Here is a 27,741-nt window from a genome sequence, read left to right as displayed (position 1 = left end):
ATGGGATATCCTGTTGTGTGAGGGGAACCCCAAGGACAGCCAATGACACAGTCACGTGGGACAGAACGCTAGCCAATTGGGAACCAAGCTGACTGAAGAAGGAAGGACAACAACTGCAAGTCGTGGCGGCCACGGCAAATGCAAACGCAAAGCATAAAGTACTAGTAAGATGGAGCTCAGAAATGGAGGACCAACTTGTTGATTTGTGGCAACAACAAGAGGGTTTTTATAATGCGTCTCCATGACTTCATCCAGGCATCCTTCGTGAATTTTCAGTACAATGTAGTGCAAAAGCTAAAATCGCTAATTCTTCGCCATGTTTGTATACGCTGAAGTCACGTTTGGTCGCAAGAGATTTCGCGAGATTAGCAGTTTTGAGAGTCGAGACTCTTGTTGTTCATGAATGGAATTTGTTAGTGTGTGGTGTTGCTGTTTTGGCCAAATCGTTGCTCATCACACGCTATAGGAACAACACGTTACTAAGTAATGCTTCACAGTGCTATACTGAGCATCAGTTCCATGTTTAACAGATACATCATGGTCCATAAACATACTTCGGACTGAAGCTACATTTGGGAGGAAGCATCATTAACAAATATGTTTATTGGCCGCAGTGCATTGAGGATTGAATGGGCAAAGTACAATAGCGGTAGTTAAAGGGGCAGGACACACAAAAACCCACTGGGAGTATACAGCCCCCGCTGATCAATGACCTCATCCAGAGTCAGTTTCTCTTTCAAAGACGGCGAGACCAAAGAGCAGCGAGGCCTTTTCAGCCCCGCAGATAACAAACCAACACCAGACACCCAATAAAGAGACTTCCACTTCATTTAAAAGCAATTAATATTCTTGGCCGGCCGGCGTGATCCCTTTGGTGTGGCAGGTCTGTACACGCCCCCTGCACTGTAATGGAGTTGACTGGTTAACTTTGAGTCTGTGGCCACAGTGCTGGCTGCCTGGGTGAGAGCACTGATGCACAGTGGGACACAGTGTTTAGATCAGAGTGAATGGACCTGTCTCACAGCCCACTGCACCCCAAAAGAGCCTCCTCTTCACCATCTCTTTCTCTATACGTGTCTCGCTCTTTCCATCTCTCTCTCTCTCTGTCTTTCCCGTCCTCTTTCTCTCCTGCACGTTCTCTCAGAGTCTATCTCGGCTTTTGTTTCCTCCTTTTCTTTCCTTTTTAACTTCTCTGCTTCAGTCTGTATGACTTTCCTTTCAATAGGAGCAAGGGTTTAAATAGTTAGCCTTTGTAATGTTTGGTAATGATTGTCCCCCGAGGATGTGAAAGAGAAAAGGGAAAAAATATTTAGTTCCTTTTAAGCACACAAACCCTTGCTATGTTGCCTTGACAAATAGTTGGAGGATGGAGTTTATGCATTTGAGATTTAATAGATGTACTGTGTGCATATACATTTGTTTGCATTTATATATATAGGGCAGAAATACAAGAAAACAATTTACGACAGCCTTGTGAAACACCGGATGCTTCACATCACGAATATGGACTTACTTGTCTGACAAGTGTCTTCATTTGAACTTTTTTGTTCCCAGGTGCTGCTTGTATGTGAAAACCTGGACCTCTCCTAGTTGTATAGCTGAGAATAACACAATCTGGATTGACATGGCAATGACACCGCGAGTGAAAGACACAAAACCGTATGGATATAGGAATAATATAACACATATATCAGTATGCATTCATTAATTTTTTCTAGCACTGCATGGGCCGTCAAATACAGATAGACGAACACATTCACACTCGTTTACCTTCATTCCCATTCTTTAATGTACAATTATCACACATACGGTATACAACAACACAACAACAAATGTCCATGGGGCACTTTGGAGAACAGTTTCCCTACAGAGAGTCCGGCAAGTTGAATGGTAATGACCAGTGCATTAGCAGTCGCCTGGTTGTTTAGTAGGCTGAGGGTAATGAGGAAATCAATGGACCACATTCAACACATCTTTAGCCACAGACACAACCGAAAGATAAAGAGGTTTTCCAGCGGCACAGCTCATTCATCCTCAGCATTGATAACACTTTCTAATAGTCACGTACCAAACGCATGACACAAAAAAATCTGAATGCCTCGGCTGAGTCACACCTCAGCGATGTCAACAAGGATGATAAGTTGACCAGTTAACTGTTCCTCCCTTATAGACTGGCATAAGCAGCCTGTCGATAGTAGCTTGTAGCAGCCTGTGGGCTTCAATTAAATCCAACTTTTAAACCCGCTAGTCGGTCGATGAGAGCTAGACCTGCTACTTTTTACTGCCTCACACTTGTTTCTCTCACTCTGCTCCACATCCATACAGTACTCCATCTTTAGGGCACGGACACACGTGCAAAATTAACATTGGCGAATATTCGCCTCCCATTCACTTTCATTTGTATGCGAGCCAAATAGAAAGTCTGGTGGCAAAGCAAATTTGTATCGCGTGGAGTTCAACTTTGGTGAACTTTGACCGGCGAAGTCGCAGCCTCAACCAATAGCAAAGACGTGTATGTGGTTAACCCCACGGCATCGCCCACATTCAACACGAATATCACCTCGGAAGGCGATGGTCACTCGCCTGCTTTTGCACATGTGACCTTGCCCTTATAGTGAAGACGTTCTATGTGATGTTACAGCTCGGCCAGGGCCCGACAAATTTACACATTTTCAAGAATAAAGTCGCTCTCCCTCTGTGTGTGTTGTAATCAGAGCTTCTCTGTGCTTTGTTTACGTTGCCGGTCCGGCCGTGTGTGCATATAGTGCATGTCGGCGTGTCCCACTGGCTAGCTCACGGCCGCCACTCTGCACTGCACTCATACAGCGGTTACAGCTGATAACCCCGATGGTGTTGGCACAGAAGTGTAGCACCCACCCTCCGGTTCCCCCTCAGGTAAACGCTGTTAACTCTGTCAGCACTGTTGCTGTTGCTTGCACTGTTAACTGCGAGCCGCCGACTGAGCCGTTGCCATGTTGAGAGCCGTGTGAAGGCAATAGATATGCTCTGAATTTCAAATTTAGCTATGTGTAATTATGTTTCCTTTTATAAGAGGTAAGACAAGAGACAGTCAGCGTTTTTTATTTTATTTTAGCTAACCACCTCTTATTAGCTTAACTTAGCTTAGCTTAAGTTTGCATTAAGACTAGAAGCAGGGGGAACAGCTAGCCTGGCTCAGTCCGAAGGTAACAGAAACCCGCCTACTAGCACCTTTAAAGCTCACTATATTATATATTATCAGGTCATACTCACCATCACGTGTATGTCCATCTATATTATTTGTGTGCTTTTGTGAGCTTCATGTTTTTTTCTGGTATGACTGCCAGCAGGCAAGGCACCACTTCACATCCACTTTGTCAGATGTCCATCATTGCCAGGAGCTTCACATACTGAGATACTGAATGTACCAATCCTCAGAAAGTCACTGTTTCTTGGGCTCAGTTGCAGTGTCCTGTCTGCCACAATATCAATGCATTCATTTTACAAAATGTGTCTGTTAATGTGTGCGTTTGAATATGTTTGTAACTTGGACATGAATAGACTCCAGAGCTCACAGACCTGACTGCTTGATGTGAGAGACCTAAACAATAGGGGTTTATAGTTTTCAGAAACCTGCGCAAATGAAAATTCATCCTCATTATTCTTGACATCAAACAGGGCTGGGGCCCAAAGCGGGCTCATTTGCAGCTGAATGTAGGAGGCAGTGGAGACAGTGGCCTGTTTAGCATGTGTTTGTGTTGCAGAGGTGGTGGAGGGACGGAGGAGGAGAGGGTACCAGTGAGCCACAGCTGGTGTGCCACAGTCTCAACCTTCTACCTGCTGCTATCACAACTGACAGGCCGGGCCACAACCAGGGACTAATAGTCTCCCTCTGACTGAAGCTGAGGCTGTTGACGCTGCCCACGCACCGGTCTCGTTACCTTCATGTCTGCTTGTTTATCCATCTGAGCTCAAGTTGTCAGCTTGTTTTCTTCTGCTGCTGTCTTACGAGCCTGTCTGTCTGCCTCTATAAGGGAGAAAGACTACAAATTCCAGTACATGGTGCTCCCCAGTATAATGCAGGGTCGTGTCTACGGCTGGGACGATACACCTATCTCCTGATTCGATACTACCACCATACTTGGGTGCTATTGTGATTCGATATTATGATTCATTGCGATTTTTGTCAACTTTCTTAACACTAGACCATAATAGAAAGTTGAATCATACACTTCTAGAGACTTTTACTTTGGAAAATATCTAAATAACAGTAAAAAAATGTTTGATTTTCAGCATAGATGTCTTGAAGTCAAATATATCAGTCATTTTCAGGAATTATTTATTACATTTTTTCCAGCAACCCCAAAATAAAAAAATAAAGACATTTCCCTCATAAATTAGTGTTATTTTATTTTTAATTTATAAGGGATGTGTAATGTTTTATACTCCTGGTGAATATAATCCAATCAATCTTATTTCCATATATGTATTTTGTATATACAGGTCCCTTTGTTAACACCTTATTTTGAAAACCGGACGTAGTCCCACGTGTATATTTTCTCTAACTTCTCCCAGGTGGTCTCCAGCTCTCCCGTCAGCTCCGTTCTCTTTATACATCCATGGTCAGCTCCATCGGGGCCGTTTGAATGCATTTAGCATAAATGTCAGTATATAGGTGCTCTACAGTTATAGCGTCGGCTGATTTGACAACGGAGATGAGAGCGACTGGCGGCTCGACCGCACATTACCGCGATACGATAACGTTTCCTGGCCGCGACAGAGTTAGCATGCAGCTTTAGCCATGATGTCTAGCTCTACTTTTCCTGTCAATGTGTGAAATCCAAAGTGTTTCCATACTTTACTGGATGTGTAGTGTTTACCACTATGGATTTAACATGTGAGGGTGCAGGTCGTATCCACGCGGACCCTCCGCTGTTTTCTGCTTTGTCGTTTCAGCTCGCTGTTGTTTGTTTTGGTTGACGGATACGGAACGGTTATGAGGTCACGTTACTCAGATTACAACAATAAAAGTGGTAACTTCCTTCTACCTCCGCATAGACTCAAATGAAGCAAATATATCGATTCTGGCATTAAAAAAATCTATATCTAAATCGTACAAAATATAATACATAGGTGAATAAAAAAATTTTCTCACCCCTAATAGTGTCCTCCTTCATAAATCCCCAGTTCCTCTTCCCTTTACGCTAGGTAGATGTCCATCTTTCTGATTATAACTTGTGTCCTTCCTACCTCCCTGTATAACTCCCTACAGTTGTGTGTATGTCAACATGTATTAGAGTGTCTTTCCATGTTCCTCCATGGTTTTTTTCCTTGTATGTGTGTGTCTGTGCAGCTCTGTGAAACCAGCTGTGTGTGTTTACTCTACCTGGTTTACCTGCTCCAGGAGAGCAGGCTGCCAGCAGCAGCCCCGTCACTTCACATCCGCTCTGTCAGACCCCCGTCATGGTCTGCATGTCTACCTCAACTTTTACGGACACTGGGTGTACAGCTGGGTCATTTTTAGCTGAAGGTGGTGTGTGTGTATATGTGTACACATGGAGCCATTTGTTCCATTTCTTTCAAGCTCTATCTGACCAGCTGTGCGTGTTGACTCTACCTGCGTTCGTCTCCTGGTCTACCTGCTCCAGGAGAGCAGGCTGCCAGCAACGGTGCAGTCACTTGACATCAGACCTAACATAGGCTGAGAAACTGAGACAAGCACTCACTGCCTCTCTGTCAAGGACATGTTTTTGTTTTACCCACCGCACTTCATCAGAGAACTGAGTCAACTGAAATAGTCGGGTAGCAAATAAGCCTATTGTGCTGCGTGCTAAAAGAAAATAGAGATCCAGCTGTGTTTTTCCTGTACAGGTTAGTCAACACAGAACTTGGACTGTGACCTTGAAATAACATGTTAACATCACATCATGTTTTCTAGTTCTTCCTTATCCGTTTTCTCATAGACTGTATATAAGAAGTGGACATAGTCACCATGACGTCCCCCATTGGTTTGTGAACTACAGTTTTGAAACATTTTGGCCGTCGCCATCTTGGTTTTTGGTAATCGCCATCTTGTTTTTTTGCAACCAGAAGTGACACGAGAGGTTGGAGCTAAATACAACCGAACGCTGAATAAGACGTTTTTAGGCGAACAAAATGTTTCAATAAATTTGTATGACCTGAAAAAAAAGTCAGTTCTCAGTGAATGGGCATTGGAGGTTTCAAGTTTCCACATTATATAAAGTTGCATATTAGATCATAATTGGCTCCAAACTAGTTGTGATGTCACAAAAATAATCTCGTACGTCCAGATTGTAAACTGAGAAGTGGGGGGTGCTTGGTATTTCCTCAACTTGATCTCAACATGGCTGCCGGGTCATAAACTTTCTCATTTTACAGCTAAACAGTACACTACAAGATGTTTCTGAAAGCATCTGAGGAGAGAAATAGGCATTACAGTAACAGAATATTGTTTCATATTTGATCAGCGCTGCCTAGTTTGACTGTTTGATCGGAGTTTACGAGTGATTGACAGCTGCTCAGAGACGGCAAGGCTCCAGCTTGGCTCTGATTGGTTGTTTTCCTCCGGTCTGTGAAATCTTGTAGATACCATAAGGCGCACCGAAGGACACCGAAGGACACCGGAGGACACAGAGGCACATGATTTTTTTCAGATTCCCTGTCTCATGCACTACTGTCAGGATATAGTGACCATTTTATAAAAATAACTTTTTTTAATCATATTTGCTCCATGTTGTCTACCCACTGCAGCTTTAAGCAGATGAATGTGAGAACAGCCTTCTACTGTGTGTTTGAAGTCTACATCCCTCAGTGAAGCTCAAACATCCAAGTCAAGTTGCAATAACCAACACACATTTTTAACTACAGGGGGACTTAACATTTTTAAACTGCCTCAACTTTGCGCAGCAGACTTAGTTTGCATCACAGCACACATTGGTGTATTGTATATACCTGATAATATTGGCATACAGTCATTTATGGTAACATTTTATACCCTTATATTTAAGGGGTTGGTTTATCCAAATCACACAAAACATATTTTTTCTCTCAGCTCTTGTTTTATGTTTGATTTGCCCAGGGTTTAACATATCTGTCTCTAAATCTTCTTCTTCCACCCCAGTAAAATGGAGGGTGATTGAATTTCATCAATGATGCTTACAATGTTAAAACAAAAAAAAACGTTTAAAAAACATTTAATAGTAGTTCCAGGAACAGTTTCTCTGTTATCTCCCCGTGAACAGTTTTCATAGGGACTATTTCATCAGTTGATTTCAGTAAATTGGTCACAGCGAGGTCTATGGATCATCCAGAGTAACAAGGACAGTGATTCTGCAAAGACCTGCTGCTGCTGAATTTATTCATGAATATTTTTTTCATTTCTATGAGGGCCAAAGACTAAATTCCATTTACTTCCATTGTATTGGAGTGACTTCAGACATCTCAGCAACCATTATTTCAAAACCTGGACAAATAAAACCTTTAGTAATTTATCTGCAACCAAACTGGTTTGGTCCAGTTGACTGACCGACAGTCTTCCTGAAGATCTGCACATTCAGCAGCATGGATAAAGACTTGTAACACACTTAAGAGCACATTAAATAGTGTCTGCACTGGTCTGTCGGTCTATTGCACCTGTCAAATGATGAGATGCCTGTGATTTGAAGAAGAAAAGAAATTCCACCTTCACTATTCTACAAGAAATAAGACAACTTTGAGGTTTTAAAGCTACATGTTTTTCTTGTTGGTAGTGACAGAGGACTCTTCAACATCCTGCGAGTGATTTGAACCTGTTAAGTGGCAACGACAACACATAACGACACGTTTTTTTCCATTTTGATTATTGTGTGAGAAACCTGACAGAGAATTTGTATCTGTATACATTCTCTCATACATCAAACTGGTAGATGTATTTTATTTATAGATTTTTATATTGACCGTTGTCATTGATGTTTTCCTTGTGCCCATTGTCTCTCAGCTTCCCTCATCTGGGCAGAGAGAGCGACAGCTAAGAACAAGAAACTGGCGAGACCTTGACGAGAAACACGTGTGTTGCGGAGCGTGTTGAAATCTGGTTGATTGAGGCTGCTGTCAGCATACAAACATGCTCATAGTAACAATGCTAACATGCTGATGGTTAGGAGGTGTAATGTTTACCATCTTAATTTAGCATTTCAGCATCCGTGTTAGCATATTAAAGAGGACCTATATCATGCTTATTTTACGTCATTCTAAGTATGAATAGAATGGAAGTATGCAATTTTGAACACAGCAGAAGCAGAAGTGCAGCTGTTTCGCAGGTATTCGGTCATAAACCAAAGTACAAAAAAACATTTGAGAAACAAAGCAAAGTCTTCAATATTCATATTGGAACCTATTAATTTAAGACATACTTATCCTTTAAAGCATAATCTAAAGCTGTTTTTAAATCTAATTAAAGTTTTTAATGGATTTTCCCTCTTTGCCCTGACAGAAAGAAGTTTATCATACTGCGTACTGGAGATGTTGCTCCTTCTTCCAAGAAAATCTCTTTCTAAATTCTACTTGCGTATCTGTTAGTCACCAGCTATACGCTTCACGGGCCTCATTACAGAAAAATATCCTAACTGCTTGTTCTATCTTAACTTAAGTTTCAAAGATCCTATCCTCCTAATACAGAAGCAAGTCCTAAACTCGTGGCTGTGTCCCATCTCATCTCAGACCTCCTATCATATCTTAACTTAACTGTAAATTAGATTCTTCCATCGGCACTCATCCCGTCATGCCTGTATCTATGTTTAGATCGTGCATGAGACATCCTTGATTAGAATGTACCGGCAGGCTACTCGAGATGGACAAGCCATAATACCAACGGCTCTCACTTGTCACTGGCTAGCTAGTTTACTATCATGGACGATATTAGCTTCGATCAAATTCTAAATTAATCGTCTTGGCAGTCGATACATACCCGTTAATACGTGGTCTGGAAAAAAATTTTGTGGTGAAGAAGGAGCTGAGTGGGAAGGTAAAGCTCTCAATTTAACAGTCCATCTACGTTCCACCCTTCACCTATGGTCATGAGCTTTGGGTAGTGACCGAAAGGTTGAGATTGCGGATACAAGCAGCCGAAATGAGTTTCCTTCGTAGGGTGGCTGGGCTCAGCCTTAGAGATAGGGTGAGGAGCTCAGACATCCGGGGGGAGCTCGGAGTAGAGCTGCTGCTCCTTCGCGTCGAAAGGGGCCAGCTGAGGTGATTCGGGCATCTGATCAGGATGCCTCCTGGACGCCTCCCTTTGGAGGTTTTCTGGGCACGTCCAACTGGTAAGAGGCCCCGGAGTAGACCCAGAACAAGCTGGAGAGATTTTATATCTCGGCTGGCTTGGGAACGCCTCGGGGTCCCCCAGAAAGAGCTGGAAAACGTTGCTGGGGAGAGGGACGTCTGGAATTCCCTGCTTAGCCTGCTGCCCTGGCCCCGGATAACCGGAAGAAAATGGATGGATGGATGTTGTTCCCAATCTTTATTGTCAGTGCCGTACAGACCTAACAACAGTACAGCCAACGTTTTTGGCAGTTACTTTGAATTTAGGACAGCGTTCTACGCCATCTTAATTTAGGATTCCTAACTTGGGAAATCTCTAAGTTAGGACGGTTCTGTAATAGCTAAATTCATACCCTGAGATAAGATAAGTTATAGGAAACATGTGTCTGTAATACCAAAAATCCTAAATGTCATCCTAAACTGCGATAAGAGAGGATTTCAGACTTGGAAAGTGTCTGTAATGAGACCCCAGAGCTCCCAGTGTCAAGGAGAAGATCCCAGTGTGAATGGACATACAAAGTATGAAGGTTTTCTGCCTGATGATGAGCCATTCTTAAACCGGGTCTGGGTCTGGCCATGGCTCTCATCGGAAAGGGCATGGTTCAATTAAAGTGTATATCGTTGTGACAGACACTGACCTTCCAGCTGACTCTCCAATGGAGAACATTTTGAATATGCTTGTATCCGCACACGCACACACAAAACACTGATCAAAATGCCGTATTACCCTAGGACCTGATGTTTATAGCTGGCATACCAACTTTATTTTTATGTTCTTTGCAATTAGCCTCCTTTTTATCTCATCAGAAGCTGCTGAGTAGAGGCTAAACTATTTCACACACCTTCAGCTCAACACATTCAGTGTGAGAGAAAAATAAAAGATAAAGGCTTCATGACTTCACCTGATCTCTACGTCTCTTTTGAAGGCACTAATGAGGATTTTCCAGTTTTTTGTTGCTCTTTTGTCTCCAGTCTCATTCAACCATTTAAACGAACTAAATATAGTATTAATACTGAGAGTAAAAACACTAATGTACAGAGCCCCCCATACCCATAGGAGAGAATTTTATTAACATTTTCCCTCAAGTTAGTAAGTCGTTCCCTCGTTCCCTATAGTTAGTAAGTTGTTCCCTCAAGTTAGTAACTCGTTCCCTCAAGTAAGTAACTCGTTAAAGAGTTACTTCATAGTGCACTTCTTCCAATCATTCCTGACAGTCAAGTCACTGACTTGAGTCACTTGACAAAGAGTATTTGGGTATAATACAACATTTTATTCAAAACTTCACTTCCAAAAGACTGAAACAACAATGAAAAATTTTCCGTTTCAGCTTCACAGTGAATAGCATATTGGGTAGTTCCCAACATGACTCTGAAATATCTGCCATCTTTATTGTGTCTCATCCAATGCTTGGTCAGTTAAGGCGAGCGGCTGAAAGGATTCCTGTGATCAAGGTTACCCAGATCAGGCTTTAGAAGAGACTGAATCGTAACCTGGAAACACGTCTGCCTCGGTGCGGTGAAGTCTGGTTTTGGATCAAACTCTAGGCTGGGAGTCAAACTCTCTCAATCAAACTCTTTTTTTCCCAATGTTCCCACTAATGAACGGCACTAATTGATTGAAAACGCTGGTGGGAGGGGATGAGCGAGCAGGGTGTTATAGTGTGAGAGAGAGTGAAGGGGGTTTGAAACACAAACAGAGCCTGGACTCGGTCCAGACTGATGTGGGGGCCCACAGCGGAGAGCCCTGAGTATTGTACGTAGAGGAGAGGATATAATACTGGGTACAGTGAACACATAAAGGGGCAGACAGCTCCGACCCTCTGAAGCCGCTCCCCTGCTGACAGTGAAAACACTTTGGAGTTAATTACAATAATTCCTGTGGGTTGAATCATGGCGCGCATTTGTGGCCAATCATAATGGGAATACATGTTTAGTGTACATTCTGGGGAAATGTTTTATGTGGCCTTTTCTTCTTTTTGTCTTAAACGGACAATATGCCAGGAAATAAATCGGAGAAAACGACTGCGCCACGTTACATTCAACTGCAGAGAACCTCTTTTATTTCTGGATAATTCCTTTGAACCGAGCTAGCTTGTGTTCGCAATCACTGAACTCTTCTTTTGGGAAGAGTGGGGGTCACCATCCCTGTGGGAAAATCTCATTTGATCGCTTGTATCTGCAATCTCATTCTTTCAAACGCTTTTGACCAGCAGGTGAATAAAGATCAACCAGCAAATCAAAACCTTTGCTTTGTTGTTCAGTTCTATCTTAACCATCGCAGGCACCTGACTCGCACTCAACCCCACCATCCATTTCGTCGTCACTAATGGAAAAACCTCAGGATGTATCTGGACTGCTCCACTTTTGGACAGCTGTTATCTGGAAGGAAAAGGCCACATTTTTTTCAGAGACGGAGTCAAAGCTTCCACTAGTAGTAGTAATCGCAGGTATGGAGTACCAGCACAGTCGATTTCTGTCCATCTTCTTACTCGATGCTGCCACTTTCTAATGAATGGTGTTCATGGTGTAGTTACTAAGTAAGTGTCAGGGGGGGGAAAAGGCAATTTTTTTGCTCAAACAAGCCAAGAGAGGAAGCAAAAATGTGCAGCTGTGCAGGCTGTTCTCAAAGCTATACCTGTGTAAAGTAATGCACTGAAATTAATATGTATTTAATCCACGTAATCGTGAACCAGGAAGCATAAAGAGCAACAAACACAGCGTCGGGAGGAGGTCGGGGAGGATGGATGGGTCAAAAAACATCTGACTTTCACCCAGGAGACTGATGTTAGTAACCCGTGTGAAACTAGAAGTCAACGTTGATCTATTTGTCACGTAACTTCCGTACTTATGTAACGCCACTTCTGTAGTTATTTTAACCCAAATTGTGATCTTTTCCTAAACCTAACCAAGTTTTTTCCATTCCTAAAACCCGGAAATGAGTTAGCATTTTAGCACTTCCGGTTCCCTCGTCTGGAAGCCAAAGTTGTTGTTTTTTTAATGGGTTTTAGTTATATGCCTAAAATAAGGTCTGTGGTTAACACAAGCTTAAGAGATTTTAACGTTTAGTTCTACGACATAAAATACATCAATAAATACCCAACTCTTAAATTTTGAAGCTTTTACGTGTCTTAAATAAGGCGGTTGCTAACAAGTGGCTAAATGAGACGACTAAACGTCATCACGCCGACTCGTTCTCCTTTACAGCCTCGTTGTGTTTATACTTACGTTCATGTGTCTGTGGTGTAGTTCGTTTATAGCCTAACGTTAGCTTTTTACTTCATTGCATTCACGCTACAAAAATCATAAAAGTGGTGTTCATTTGTGGATATTATCTTGCTCAGTATGATACTCAGTAAGTATCATAAACGTTTGTTTGCCACAGATCATATTTTCTGCAATAATCCAAAACCCAATGGAATAATCCCATTGTTTTTTTGTCGAGGTAACCTAGGGCGATGCTAACTTCCCGGTTGGCCTACAAATATACGTCATCCATGGAGCACTCTGGACATTCGTAGGAGAACGCATGAAAAATTAGGATTAACTTTTCGTAAGATATCATAGGAGCTGTTGTATGAGGATACATTGAGCTGTGTGAGGCAAATGTGGTCTAGTTTGTCTCTGAAATTGCCCCTAAGTGGTCTGTACAGATCCCACCAGGTATCTGGTGGAAGGTTTTTGGTAACTTGCACATGTGACTTACCATCGGTGTTGAAGGGCTACATTTTAAAATTCAGTAATTAGAGTACATTACAGTTACTAATCCCAGTAACGCTCCACTACTTTGACATTTTGTCTTATTGGGACGTTGATGGATGGATTTTAACAGGAGGTGTGCGGGATGCTGTTAGACTCCACCAAAAGAGCAGCAATGTGACTTCCGCAACCTCCAAAGTTGTCATATTTACATGTTGTGTCTTCTTAGCTGGCTTACTAACGTTGGCCACGGCCTACATTCAGGAATCACCCGGTTTAGTTCAGAGCTGGTGGGTGTGTTAACCCCGTGGCTTCACTGTAAGAACGGGACCTTCACATCAAGGCTGGTAAATAATAGCAATTTTTGTGCGTGCTGCCTGAGCACAGCTAGAATATATTTCTGTCTGTGTGTACAACGTGGGAAAAAAATATTTACAGCAACAGAGAACTTGCACAGTATTTAAGGCCACTGACACAATGCACACCGACTACTCATTATACTATCATAAGCACCCTAACAGAGTAGAAACGTGAGTGAGGTTAAGCATCACTTATTTTTATATATTGTGAGTGCACTTTTCAACAGGATGTGATACATCCTGGATGTTGTTTTTTTTACTTGTCGGGGGAACGTCTCAAATGGTGAAACTTCTGCTTCGATTATTCTTCCCACTATGTTGCATTGTCTCTTATTAAATAACTTTTTTTTGGCTTTGTCTGCTCCCATTTTTAGCCATTTTACGTACTAGAAAATCTATGTAATGTTGAGAAACCAACAGCATTTTCTTACAAGACTCTTGTAAATGTAATTTTTTCAGTATACCATTTCTTAAAGGGAATGTACCTCAATGTCACATAGAAGAAACCTATATACATAGAATGTACTCAAATGTGAGATTTATAAGAACTGGACATATAACCCAGTCAGCCTGAACACAGTGAAAGGAAAAGGGAAGATATAGCGTGGCTCCTGCTATATGTATTTTTGAGCTGAAGTGTTTTTCCAGTGTCACCATCACCACCATGACAAAACAGGTGAGGCAGATAGAGAATGAATATAGTGACACACTATAAGCAGATTCTTTCAACTTTTCACAGATGGATTCAGTATATCCTTACTGCCTTTACATCTGGTAGAAAGGACACAGTCTTTCACCAACGGCCAATTTAAAGTATTAAATTGCCAGCGACTGTCCTTGTGGAATATCTGCCCCGATATCTCAAACATAGCTGCAGTTGTTTCCTCTCCTGTTGTGTGAAGTGAAAGGTGGTTTGACTTGTCAGTGGAGGACACAGACCGCTGACATGACGGTGTACCAAACCTGCGAAAAGGAGGTGGCAGCTTTATTTTACCACCTCAAAACCTAATTATTAAGAAATAATCAAGATCTGGTATTTTATGGTCTAATGGGACAGTACTGAAAGCAGTGGTGGAATGTAACTAAATCTATTTACTGTAATTAAGTACATATTTGAATTATTTGTCCTTTCAGTATTCCTTACTGATGCCACTCTATTCTTCTACTCTACTACATTTCACAGAGAAATACTCTGCTTTCTACTCCACATTCATTTGACAGCTATAAATACAAATCAAAACATATAATGAGCTTCTAGAATATGATGCCCTGCTTTATCTTTCCAGTGGTGAATAATGATTAAACTAACAGCATAGACATTGGTGAAAAGTAGCTCAACCTCACAACAGAAAAAAATGCTAATTACACATGATGTGATGATAGGATAGCGAAACACTGGCAGGGGGCCAATATTTTGCATTGAGTACTTTCACTTTTGATACTGTAAGTACAATTTGCTAATAATACTGACATGCTTTTAATTAAGAAACATTTTAATGCAGGACTTTTATACTTGTAACAGAGGATTCTACGTTGAGGTATTGCTACTTTTATTTCAAGTAAAGCTTCCTTTGGGAGAAATTATTATTATTATTATTATTGATTATTATTTGTTTATTATTATTTAATTAGTATCATTAGTAGTAGTAGTTTTGATTATTTATTTATTTATTTTCATTTCTTCTTCTTATTATTATCATTATTGGATATTATTATTATTATCATTAGTAGTAGTAGTAGTTTTTGATTATTTACTTATTCATTATTTTTCATTTCTTATTGTTATTATTTATTTATTATTATTATATTATCATCATTAGTAGTAGTAGTAGTATTGATTATTTATTATATTTCATTTCTTCTTATAATTATTATTATTATCATTACTAATAGTAGTATTTATTTACTTATTTATTTATTTATTTATTATTTTTCATTTATTCTTCTTCTTCTTATTATTATTATCGTTATCATCATTATTATTATTATTGAAAGGAGAAGAAGAGGGGGAAAAGGTAACTGACAGAAATATTGCACCCTTATAGCTTTCCGCTGTGCATTAAAGTTATTAATGCGGATTTATTTATTACTGCGTCATAACAGACGAAATGTACTCGTCCATCTGCATATTGTCTGTCTGTTCAACTGCATTATAAAGGCTGAACAAAACACCAAGCGTACTGAATATTAGAGTACATATCATAGAGTTTAATACATGGAATATTCATTTTGAACATCTCACAGGTAGAAAAAAATAAAATAAAACAAACAACTTTTTTTGATATTTTAAATTAAATTTATTCAAAAACCAACGACTTACTGGACGGGAGTAAAATATTGTGCTCATAGACAATATCACTTATAAACAAACGTATACAACACTTCTCCACTGAAATGTGAAATATCATACTTTACACTTCTTTACATAGGCTATAACTGTTTTCTTTCTCTAGAAATAATTCCTTAAATAAACTGGGCGCTGCTGCTGGCTGCCTCTTTAAGACGCCTCAAGGCTAGAAAGTGCAAATTTAAGTGTTCCTCAGTGAGGCGCAGGGGATCTTTAATGAAGTCATGGAAGAAAGTTCGATTATAATAATCATTACGCATCTGTTCATTGCTGTTTTTAAAGTGCAACTGACAGTTTAAGAAGGGAATGTGGGGATGTTGCCATTTTTTTCACAATAAAAACAAAATAAAAAATAATTGTATTATTTTGCAGCTCATAATGCGTCATAATGTCCAGTGTGATGGAATGTAGTGCTCTTCTTTTTTGGATTTAGTTAAATAAACCCATAAATCCTTCCTCAGGGGGAGACATATTACAAAAGACTTTTACACTGCAAAAAAAATATATATATACCTTGACTTCTTTTCTTAAAGCGACTGAAAATGTCTGTAAGTGATGTTGGATCTTGTTTTGTGTGCAGTTGCTTTAATGGTTTTGTAGAATCGTCAGTATTTTACGCAGCAGAGAAAGACTTTCTCCTTTTGCATAAAATAAAAAAATATGAAAACAATTATGGTTATTTGAAATCAAACGAAAAAAGGTCTGCAACACCACTGGCAGACTTTGTTTTGTGCCAGAACCCAAAGGCCGCAGGTTATTTGGCAGAGCAGAGGAACATTGTTGCAGTGTCCATGAGCAAGACAAAGAACATTTTACCTGCCGATTACTAGCAACTGAATACATGGATAATTATGATTTTTTTTTTTCTTGAATAAGTCATTATGAAACACCAAACAAAAAGTCCCCTCTAGGTCAAAAAGTAATATTTCAACTGAGAATCATCAAGTTTAGAAAATGTGGTGCCAGAGGCCCTTGGGTCAATGTCTAAAATGTAAAAATTCAGATTTTCTTGTGTACATAATTTAAAGTCAATGAGCAGTCTCTCTTTCTTTGTGCATGAAAACATGTCAGTCATTGTTTTTGCTCGACTCTTGGTCGCTCTGGTCGTCGGTGAAGCACACGTCCACATCACTGTCATTGTCGCTCTTCTGCTCCGCGTCCTCGAACAGGCCGCTGGGTTTCTCCTCCAGCTTCTTGACGGTCTGTCCTGGGTGTCTGGACTTGACGTGTCTCTCCAGGTCCCTCCTCCGCACCAGCACCTTGCCGCAGAAGTCGCACCTGTACGGCGTGTTTCCCTCCGCGTGGAGCCGGATGTGTTTGTTCAGGTTGCTCGGGTCTCCGAACGGCCTGAAGCACACTTTGCACTTGAGCGGCTTGTAGCCCGTGTGAGTCCTCATGTGGATCTTCAGGCCGTATTTCCTCGAGTACAGCTTGCCGCAGTACAGACACAGGTGGCCCTTCTTCGGCTTGCCAGAGCCGGCGTTGCTGGCGCTCCCGGTGGGCAGAGAGTCCAGCCTCGTCCGGTTCTTCTCCGCGGCGATCTCAGACAGCTGCTGGGTGTGCATGGCGATCTCCCGGTCGATGTTGGTGATGGAGCCCAGGTCGTGGTTCAGCGAGGGCGCACCGAAGTAGGACATGGACTCCGGGTACTTGAGGAGGTTGCTGAAGTGGAACTTGAGCGGATAGTAAGGTGAGCTGTACAGAAGCTCTCCGTTATACACCGTGAGAGGCATTAGTGGGATGTTACAGTCTGCACCGTACGTCTTGACTCCGTCGAAGTGAGGCAGAGAGAACCTCTCAAAGTGGAGACCGGGGGGCATGTTGGGGTACCGGGACGGAGACAGACCGGAGTGCATCCGGCTCTCCACGTGCTTAAAAGCCGACGTCTCCTCCATGTGAGGCAGCAGCGGGAAACCTCGGAGAGCGTTTGCGCACGGCACCATCTGAGATGATGAGGAGTCCATAATCGCAGGTGCGCACTTGGGAGGGTGGTTTCCGGTCCCGTTTAGAGTCTCGCCCCCCACATTGCGGATCGGTTTCAGGTTCCCGATGAGTTTGCTGAACCCCAAGCCAGTGAGCTTCCCGGTCCCGTCCTCTCTGGAGGCCTCCGAGCCCGGGCCTTTGGAGCCGCCGGTGGGTTTGAAGGCGGAGCGGACACCCGGGTGGAAGCCCATGCTGCTCAGCACCGAGACCGAGGACGTGGCTCCGAGGCCCAGGATGTGTCCCTGGTTCCTAGCTGAGGTGACGCTCATGTCCAGGGCCCTGTCCTGCTCCTCTGAGCTGCTCCTCTTTGACTGTCCCGCTTTGTGTAGAAACGGAGAGGAGGACACTACCCGTCTCCCGGAGTCTGATGAGTTACTGTGCCCGCTCCTCGGAGAGGTGGACGTGTTGGGGATGTCTCCGGACTTCGGTGACCTGCTGAAGGTCTCCGTGCCTCTGACCTGCTCGCTGTTCACAAAGCCCCGTCCGTTGCTCAGGGCGCAGTGGAAGTGGACGTGGGCCTTCAGTGTGTTGGGGTATTTGAATATCCTCCAGCAGTACCAGCAGATGTAACGCTCCTCACCTGTAGAGACAAGAGCAGAACATGACATTAATTATCAGCTGGATGCGGATCATTAAGTCACCCAACACAGCGTGAAGCCAGATAACACTCATGACATGATCATTCAGAATATATTCCCGTGCGTAAAATGCCAGGTCCCGTGCGTAAAATGAATATAACAGGTTTGGCAACCTGTAGAGAAAAGACCTGTGAGCGCGCACAGACAAGTGACCCCCCCCCCCCCCCCCCCCCCCCCCCCCCCCCCTCTCCACCCAAATACCACCATAACCACACGCGCACATTAATTGTATAAAGGCTGTGATGTAATAGAAAAATACATATATTATCTTATATTATATATATTTTGCAGTGCGTTGGCATCAAAATCGAAGGGTTGTCATATACAAACATTGCAATATAGCATCGTTATTCCCTTGAAAATATCCCTTTTTAAATAGCAACATGTTCCTCAGTCACTGCTGCACATCACCTGAGACGTAAAGATAATGGATGGGATCCGGTTCCTAAGATCTGGTGCCAAATGTTAATGGACACAGGAGGCCATTTGAATGACCCCCAGTCGAGCACTCCGAGGTTAATATAGATGTAATGATTTTGTAATCCTCATACGGGCCATTGTTTATGATCGCCATCAAAAGAGCAAAACGCCCTGCCCAATCTGGCGCTCAGTAAACCCGATGATGCATTGAATGCGGGACTTTCTCCTGTCTGTGCGCTTTCCCGTGGAAGTGACAGCAGCTGTTGCTTGAAATCGCAAGTCTCCAGAAACAATGACGGCGGCCCATCTGTTGACGCCTCATAATGGGAGAGAGCAGTATGTCCAGGAGCGCACACGGTGTTGGGCCGGACAATCAGGGCAATATACACCCCATATAAAAGTTAGCATTCATTAGGCCACAATACCTTGACGCACCCACCTAATTTACCGTGAAGCACTTGTTTTTGAATTTATTTGCTTTTGAATACATGAATATTAATGACTCGGTGACATTTGTTAACCTCCGTCTGAATCAGCAGCCTCTTCTTCTTCTTCCATGGTCGCCGAGACTCGTCAGTTTTTTGCTTTTAATTGCCTTTTTTTATTATTGTGCTTCAAGCGCCATAATTACTTTATCACACGCGCGAGTTTGATACCATTTGTTAAGAGGCCCTTCAAAGTCCAGATAAAACAAAAATAATCCAAACTAATTCAAGTCCATTGATGGAATTCTCTGCAACGTGTCTGTTGATACTAATCTTTCCTTTTTTAAACAAAACGGATTAGTTCCTGTTGAGCTGGTGTTTTGCCAAGATTAGGGAATAATCCCCAAGCGCAACAGACAAATTATCATTACCAGCCCAAACACACAGATTACAAATCCAAACACAGACTGATGACAAAACTCATCCCAACAAGAAATCATCAGATGCTCTGAAAGGAAAGAGTACTGTTGTCTAATATTCTTGCAATCGGATTTATTTTTGCTCTTCATTATTGAATTATTAGTGGCCCACACTAAATGATTAAATGCTACAACTTCGTTTGGCCAAATACCGATCCAGTCAATGCTGTTGTAGGCCTGAAGTAATATTTCCATCCCTTTTATGTAAACGAATTAAAAGAAAATTGCCAAAGAAAGGGATTTTTAGATTCATTTTATTTTTTTTAAATGAAAAAAAAATGTTTTTTCGGGAATCTTCGATAAATAAGTAAATCAATTACAACAAATAAATAAATAGGCTGCCTGAGGAAAAAACAACAATCCGATTGATTCCCATCTGTGAGCAATAGAAGAGGGACATGACGGGTATTGGCAGTCATTTAACGGTGCAATGATGGACCCTCAACATGTCGATGATGTGTCAGAGTAAAGCTGAGGGCATACCACAGTTTGCTGCATGACACCAGAATAATAATAGTAAACATCTTAATACGCAATAAAAAAAACTTTAGTGTAGGCCTATGTGGTATTTGAAATTATTATTATTATTGTGACTATTACTATTATTATTACATCTAAAATTCTCAGAGCTCCACATCTGTTCACATACAGATATAGAAGATTATTTTTATTTATTTTTAATTCCCATCATTTTATTTCCAGACAACAGGCCGTCTGGTTGAACTCTCTGGCTCATTATCAGCAGTGTGATTTACCTTTCTCGTCGTGCGTGGGAGTGGCCGTGGTTGGGATGTCGTACCACTGGGCCAGAGAGGTGGAGTACCAGACACTGAGCTCCTCTCCTGCAGGGATCTCCCTCAGCACGCGGTAGAAAATCTTGGAAGAGGAAGAGGAGCAGAGAGGCTGAAGTTACCAAAAGTGTCCAAATGGGGAGAAAAAAAATCTGACACCTTAAAGTGTGATGTGATGAACATTCACCTGTCCGCCAGGTAAATCGGACACTGCCTCCAGGTTTTGCTCTTGGCTGTTTCTGGCGGAGCGGATCAATCCGATCCAGTCTGACACGGGACAGCCCGACTCATCCACGAACTCACCCCGAACCAAGCGAATCTAAGCCAGCAAAGAAACGGTCACAATGAGCATGAGCTTGACAATTATGATAGGAATGATGGGAATATGCACACCAAGGCCCTTTAACATGTCTCCCCTCACAGACAAACATTATAACATATAAAATATTTACACTACAGCTACACATTTGGCCTCTTTTGGGGGGGAAAACGCGCAACTTTTGTAGTTTTTCTTTCCAAACAAATTTACCAATCCCATTGTTATTGTTTCAATTAATATACCCGTTTATTCATATTTTATTTAACGAATCTTGTCAATCCAATCGTGTCGCCCATGACTGTATATATATGCTTTATTATTACCTGGAGGTGCTGCGGGCCACGCAGGACCAAAACGCGCTTAATGCGTCTTTATACGCTCTGCTGATAATTTACTAAAGAGAATGACACTCGGGCCTAATTGACTTGATATGGGAAACGAATTTGAGGAGTGTCAGAGCGTTTCTAAACTGTTCAAGGACATTAAAGATCGAAGCGTGACATTTGACACAGAGATTGCACCTGATGATCGCCGGCAGCCCGGGGCCACGCATTTAGACGCATCAATCACATCCGATGACAGCCTCCAACAATAACAGGGTGCGGTTAAAGATGCGGTTCTAGACGCACTGAAGAGCGGCCAAGTGTTTACTCCTCCTGTGCGTGTAAAACATAAGTGTATTTTTAATTTTAAATTGTAATATCTGGAGACTTTTATTTTCTAATTCTTTGCTCCTCTGGACTTTAAAAATATTATTTCCCACCACATACTCAAAAATAATCCCATTCCAATAATAACATGGATGTTTAATTCTATCTTTTATCAGTGTTATTATTATTATTAATAATATTTATTTATTTTATTATTATTAATATTAATATTTTCTCGTAGCCCCAGGCTGCGGGCCCCAGCCTCAGTGGCATCTTTCTGTGGCCGGATTACATTAAAACTAAACGGCTCATCGGGATAACAGGCCCGCCAGGCGGTGAGATGTGATCTGTGAGGCGGCTGAAGGCGGCTGAGGCCATCTAGTCCCGCACAGCGGAGCCGGGTCACCCATTAGGCCGGTTAAGTAGAAGCACAGACTGACAAGTCGGCCACTAATGGACCTCAATTATTTCCAACCTGACAGGCCAAACCAATTAATAAGAGAAGGCCCGATGCAGTTTGACAGTGCAGCTTTAAAATCCAAAATCAGTCCGTTCGTTTTTAATATGCGTAAATTTAAATATATATATATTTATAGTGTGTTTAGATATTATTTATTGTAATTGACGGCGTAAATTTTGCTCACAAAAAATAGTTTGAAAAAAGTTTTATGCATTCTTTTTAATAGATAAATTGGTCATAAATGAATACATAAAAGTTTATTTTAAAAATATAGCAATACAACCTTCATTCAAAGCTCTTTAATGCACCCGATTAAACTCAAAATATGTCCAAATAAGACGCATTTTTGCGCTGCATAGTCTAAAAACATGCCTATAATAACTTCGAGATAAACATATATTGAAAAAATGTTTTTACCTTCTTCTTGGGTCCAACTTCTTTACGGTCCGACACGTACTTCCCGAGTCTGAAGACGCCCGGTACCGGTCCTACCCGGAGCCCGGCCGGGATGCTGCAGTCCGCAAACACACTGACTGTGGTGGACGCCCGGCTGGCTTGCATGGCGTGGGCTGAGACCAGAACCATGAAGACTGATGGAGACCAGAGTGGCTGAGTGCAGGGAAGGAGGAAGAGGAGGAGGAGGAGGAAGAGATGAGAATGAGGATGAGGACCGGCCGATATCCGCCCTCAAAGTGACGCGGTGGCGTTATGCTGGCCGGCTTTTCTAGTGATGGTGACCCCCCCCCCACCCCCACCCCACACCACCCCTCCCCTCCGTGCAGAGAGGTGATGCTGCGCTGTAAGGTGGATTAAAGAGGGGGGAGAGTTTGCAGCGAGGAGGAGAGTGCGTGTGCGTGTGAGTGAGTGTGAGAGAGTTGGTCTCTCCCAGCAGCTGTGAGGAGAGAGAGGAGAGAGGAGAGGAGAAACAGGCCTGCTCACATGGACACTTTCCCTCACCCCGCCGCATAATGAATTGCTCCAAACCGGTCAAGAGACACAAAGAGCCAGGCGACCTTCCCATCCCCAAAATCCAATTTGTCAAGGGCAGAGAAAAGAGGGAGCAGAATCAAAGGTCCACAGCGACCATTAATCCTCAGCATGTGGCTTTGTCCTGCAGACAGTTCCGATATTTTAACTGACAAATCCACTGTATAATTTCTCCATAAATCCTCAAACCTTTCCCATTCTTCCCTTTCAAGCTGGGCTTTTTTTGGAAATCAGCGGCTACTTTAAATCTACTTGGCTGGCATTCTTTGGGTTTTATATACTTCAAAGCGCTTTATTCTCCCTCCTCCTTTTGTTTCCTCGGTTTAACAAAAGAGCAGGAAAGTTTAGAGGACTTGTTAACTTCTATTGACTCTCGGCGTGTGCCGGGTGGAGATCAGGCAGGTACTGAAAAGAACCAGCAGCAGGAAGAGAGAGAGAGAGAGAGAAAAACAACCATCACCATCTTCCCAACGCACACACTGAGCTTTACTTGTCCTCTTCATTCAACACCTATATTATTCTGCTGTATCAATGTGCAAAAAATACAATTACACAAATCATTTTATAATATATATTTTTTGGGTAAAAATGACATTATTTTATCTTACATGGTAGCTCCATTCAGGCATCTGTTTTATAGTGATAAAACATTTATTTATGATTTTTTTAAGTTCTTCCTCAAAATCAGTGACAAAAAGGGAACTATGCAAAAACAGGAGAGTTTCACAATATAACATGCAGGAAAAATCTTTATGGGAATATTATATAATAAACAAATTATGAATGCAGGTTAGAAATATTAGGAGAATAAAACATTTAAATATTTAGGTTAATATGTTCATTTTAAAATATGATCAATGCGTCCTAAATCAATATATGATAGAAATTATTGTGATGAAACAATTGATTGAAAGTGTTGATTTGAGGGTCTTGAGCATCTTCATTGATTGATTGATTTTACAATATATATATAAAATAAATATTGTCCTGTTAAAACTATGTATCTCCAAAATGTTGCACAGCTAAGAAAATAAGTCTTGCTTTGCATTTTTCAGACAATCCAGTTGTTTTTTAATGGTTTATATAATTTAAAGTAGGTCTTTTTTTCTCAGAAGGATCATTTAATCCTTATTTAAATTGACAAATATGGAGATTTTCACTGTACAGCTTAGATTGGCAAAAATAAATGCAACATTCGACTTATAACTTTGATGGATTTATGTCACAAACAGCCCAACTAATTCAGATTATCATGGATATAATATCAAATAATATCATGCACATTATTTCAGATCACATGACTTTAATTGCAAAATGATCCAAAAGCCTTAAAAGATTGATCCAACAACATCCACTGGTATAAATGGCATCATCATATGTATTGTGATTGAATAGAGGGTTATAGAGGGTAAAGGGAGTCTCCAACATGTGTGTCTGTGCAGCAGGTTGTTTAATGGAGCCTTTTGATGCTCTGCTGATGATGAGTCTGAGCTGAGAGGAAGAACAAGAACCTGTGGGCGATCAGTTCAGACCATGAACATGTTGACCTCTGACCTGTCCTCTGTGACCTAGCAGCCTATATACTCCTGATGCCAGAAATCTCCAGGATATTCAGAACAAATAATCTAAAATAACAAAACGTCCAGAAGTGATGAGTTTTATACTCCCATGGAGTATTTAATTTAAAGAACTAATAAAATAAAGACAAAACAACATGAAACACAACCCATAGTTCAGATTAAATCAGTGCATTCATTAATTTCAGTATAAATCAGCTTGTTCAGGTCTATAAAATGCTGTAAATAAACTAATAGACATTAATCTCTCTCTTTCTCTGCAGGCATCCCGTATTGCCCCTCTCTCTCTCTCTCTCTCTCTCTCTCTCTCTCTCTCTCTCTCTCTCTCTCTCGCTCCTCCACAGTCACTCAAATAGGCTGAACGACACGCGAACAATCTCCTCAATGGTCGCAATGTTTGCGCCTGGCTGTGCGGAGAGGTTATTTATTAACGCCTCGCTATTTGCGGGCTGGTTCCCATCCACCCCTGCACCGCTTTTAAAGACCCGCACTTCTCCACACTGAAATGAATGATTCTCCGAGGAGGAGGAGGGAAAGTGGAAGAGGTTTCCTTCTTCTGGGGTGAATCCCCGCTCCGCTCCGCTGTGCGCTCCGGAGCCCTGAAGAGCGCTCAAAAGACTCGGTGTCAGAGAGAAAACAGTGTTGGAAGCAAATGGGATGGAAAATTAAATTAAATTAAATGGCTTGACCGGCGCTATTGTTCCTCAAAAAAAAAAGACACATTAATTACATGGTGTGATCTTTCTTTTGGGACAATATTGCGGAGTGAATCAGCAGCATTCCGCCAGTGAGCTCCTCCTATAAATAAACCCTGCGTCTCTTTAATAAACCTAAATAAACCCCGCGTCTCTTTAATAAACCTAAATAACGAGCCGAGAAGAAGAGACGGTTTTATGGGCCGGCTCTGCCCGGCTCTTGCCAGCCTTTTTTTGGGGTGGATTTGAAGTGTCTAAACGGTGGGGCTCTGATTGAACTGGTTGGGCCATTAATGAGCCATGAATATAGAGGAACAACCTGCCTGCAAAGCAACGCGGTAAATCCAGAGAGCAATGCCCCACCAGGGATCTCCATTCAGCCTGCCTGACTATACTTGAGGGGTGCCAAGGGTTCACCACCACCTCTCCTCTCTCCTGGACTGGTTTCAATGGCCTACCCATTTAAGACCCCTCCGAGCTCCGAAGAAAACACATTTTTTATGTCGACCCATAAACTTTGTTTGGGGTCTATTCAAGAAGGGCCCAATCATTGTCCCACTTAGCAATGTGGCCTATTTCTCACAGATTCCCACGTCTTAGAAATGACTCCGTGTTTGTCTAAATCCATTTATTCCCCCCCCCCACACCACATGTATAAGCCCGACACCTACAGCATCTCTCACATTTATTCGGTCACACTTGTTATAATAAAAAAAAAAGACAACTTAAATCCTCTGGACAGGTTGAACTTCTTCCTTTCAGATGTGAGCCCGCTCTCAGACAAAGAGAAAAAGCTTTAGACAGGCCTGTTTATCTTATTCCTTTTTGCCTTTTCTTTTCTTTTCTTTTCTTTATTTTAAATTAAAGGTGTTGTGAGAAACGTGGGGAAAGACTCAAGCTGCACGGAGGACAGACCAGCTGCCTGGATGCGGGTGGGACATTAGCGACGCGTTTGAATAGTAATTATGCTTGTATGGGACTCCCACCAGATGACATGATTGGGATTTTAACCCAGACTAATATTCAAAATCGCATTAGAGAGAAGCCGAATAAACGGCACCTGATTCAACGCTGTTCATGCGTGATTTCATTCAGATTCTCTCCTTTTTTCCCTCCCTGAAGTGGGCTGAACCATTTCGGTATTCAAAGTCTCTCCAAAGTTTTTTTTCACATTTCCCTGACTTAAAGTCACTTTGTCTCGCATGAGGAGGCGCGGATAAAAAGCGTGTGAAGTTGCGTGAATTGATATGTTTCGGTGTACCTTATAAATTCATACCTTTTCTCACTCGAGCGCCTCGGAAAGAAAGTGTCAGTCAGGCCGATTCTCTCTGCTGTCCAACGCATTTAGCAGGAGATCTATGTGAGGAGTTCATTCCTAGGCAAATGTATGCAGCCAGGGCTCTGCATGAATGGAGCAGCGTGTCAGCCGACCCTAATTGGGATTTAGCCACCCAAAGCATATGCACAAAGTGACAGAAAATCGCAGGTTTCAAAGAAAGTCACAACTTTTGCCCTTCTGGGTGAATATAAGCAGCTCTCTCCACTCAGAGAAGGCTAAAACTGCATTTCTCTTATAGGAAGGAGGTTAGTGACCCAATGTGTGTCTGCAAACTAAAAGTGTGAGCACAACAACTATGATGGCAAAGAGCACGTTTAAAGACACGCAACCTTGGCCTATATGTGTGTGAATGAGGCCAGATATTTTAGTCGGAGTCACGGTTATTATCTGAACAAATATCTGAATAATTGTTTTGCTTTCCCCCCCCCCTTTAAATATCTTCTTTTTTTAGCCGGGTTAAATGTATAATTTTTAATGTTTTGTGGTGGATATTTTACAGCAATGAATCACATAATAATAATAATAATAATAATAATTTAATAAAATAAAATAATATTTCGTGTCTAAATCTGCATAATATTTAAAAAATAAAATCTGCGTCACATTTTCTTATTTGAATTTTTAAGGGAATGCTTTTTGAAAAAATAAGGTTTATGTCAGTTTTTTTAATTTATTTATTTTAATAATAAGACAACACGTCTCTTCCAGTGCGTCCGTTTTCCCACCGTGAAGTCGTCGCACCATGGAGAGCTCCACACACCAAACACTCACGTTCTCCCTCCTCCGTTCATTATATTGATAATAAATTGATGAGAAGTGCATCTATCTCCCTGAACTATACGCCTAAATATATATGCTGCCGCTGATTGATACATACATATATATATATACATCGTTGTGGTTGGATGCGCATTAATAATTGGCGCTAACAGAATGTAATCTAATGATCTGAGCGTCTCGCAGCTCCTCATTATATCTCCCTCCGATTGACAGTTCTGGGTTCAAACTAATTGTCTCCTGCGTGTTCGGGTGGGATGAGCTTGTGGAAATGATGTCCGAGAGAAATATAGATTATTTCCTCATGAAATGTGTGCATAATCATCGTGAAAAATATATTTATTAAGCAATAATATAATACAGTAAGAAGCTAATCTAAGAGCGGCGCAGTGGCTCCGACAAGGTCATTTCTCGTTTTTATTTCATCTTGCTTGTTTTTCTTTATATTGCTATTTGAATAAAAAGTCTGGCTGTATAAAAATTTAATTTTCTCAATTTATTTGTG

General features: G+C 41.6%; 1 protein-coding gene and 1 long non-coding RNA gene across 2 annotated transcripts in view; one reads left to right on the top strand and one right to left on the bottom strand.

Annotated features, from left to right (window-relative positions):
- LOC141779700 (uncharacterized) overlaps positions 1–27,741 on the top strand; it is a 57,535-nt gene that overhangs the window by 26,196 nt on the left and 3,598 nt on the right. The window lies entirely within an intron of this gene.
- Positions 15,562–22,534, bottom strand: prdm13 (PR domain containing 13). Its single transcript, XM_074652459.1, has 4 exons — positions 22,279–22,534; positions 20,620–20,751; positions 20,397–20,517; positions 15,562–18,259 (listed from the first exon to the last, which is right to left on the bottom strand). The coding sequence occupies exons 1-4, from the start codon at positions 22,444–22,446 to the stop codon at positions 16,764–16,766; spliced, it is 1,917 nt and encodes a 638-aa protein (XP_074508560.1). The 5' UTR covers positions 22,447–22,534; the 3' UTR covers positions 15,562–16,763.

The sequence above is a fragment of the Sebastes fasciatus genome, chromosome 12 (assembly GCF_043250625.1).
Source record: "Sebastes fasciatus isolate fSebFas1 chromosome 12, fSebFas1.pri, whole genome shotgun sequence".
NCBI lineage: Eukaryota > Metazoa > Chordata > Actinopteri > Perciformes > Sebastidae > Sebastes > Sebastes fasciatus.
The sequence above is the reverse complement of the archived record's forward strand: the minus strand, read 5'-3'. Positions and strand labels throughout refer to the sequence as shown.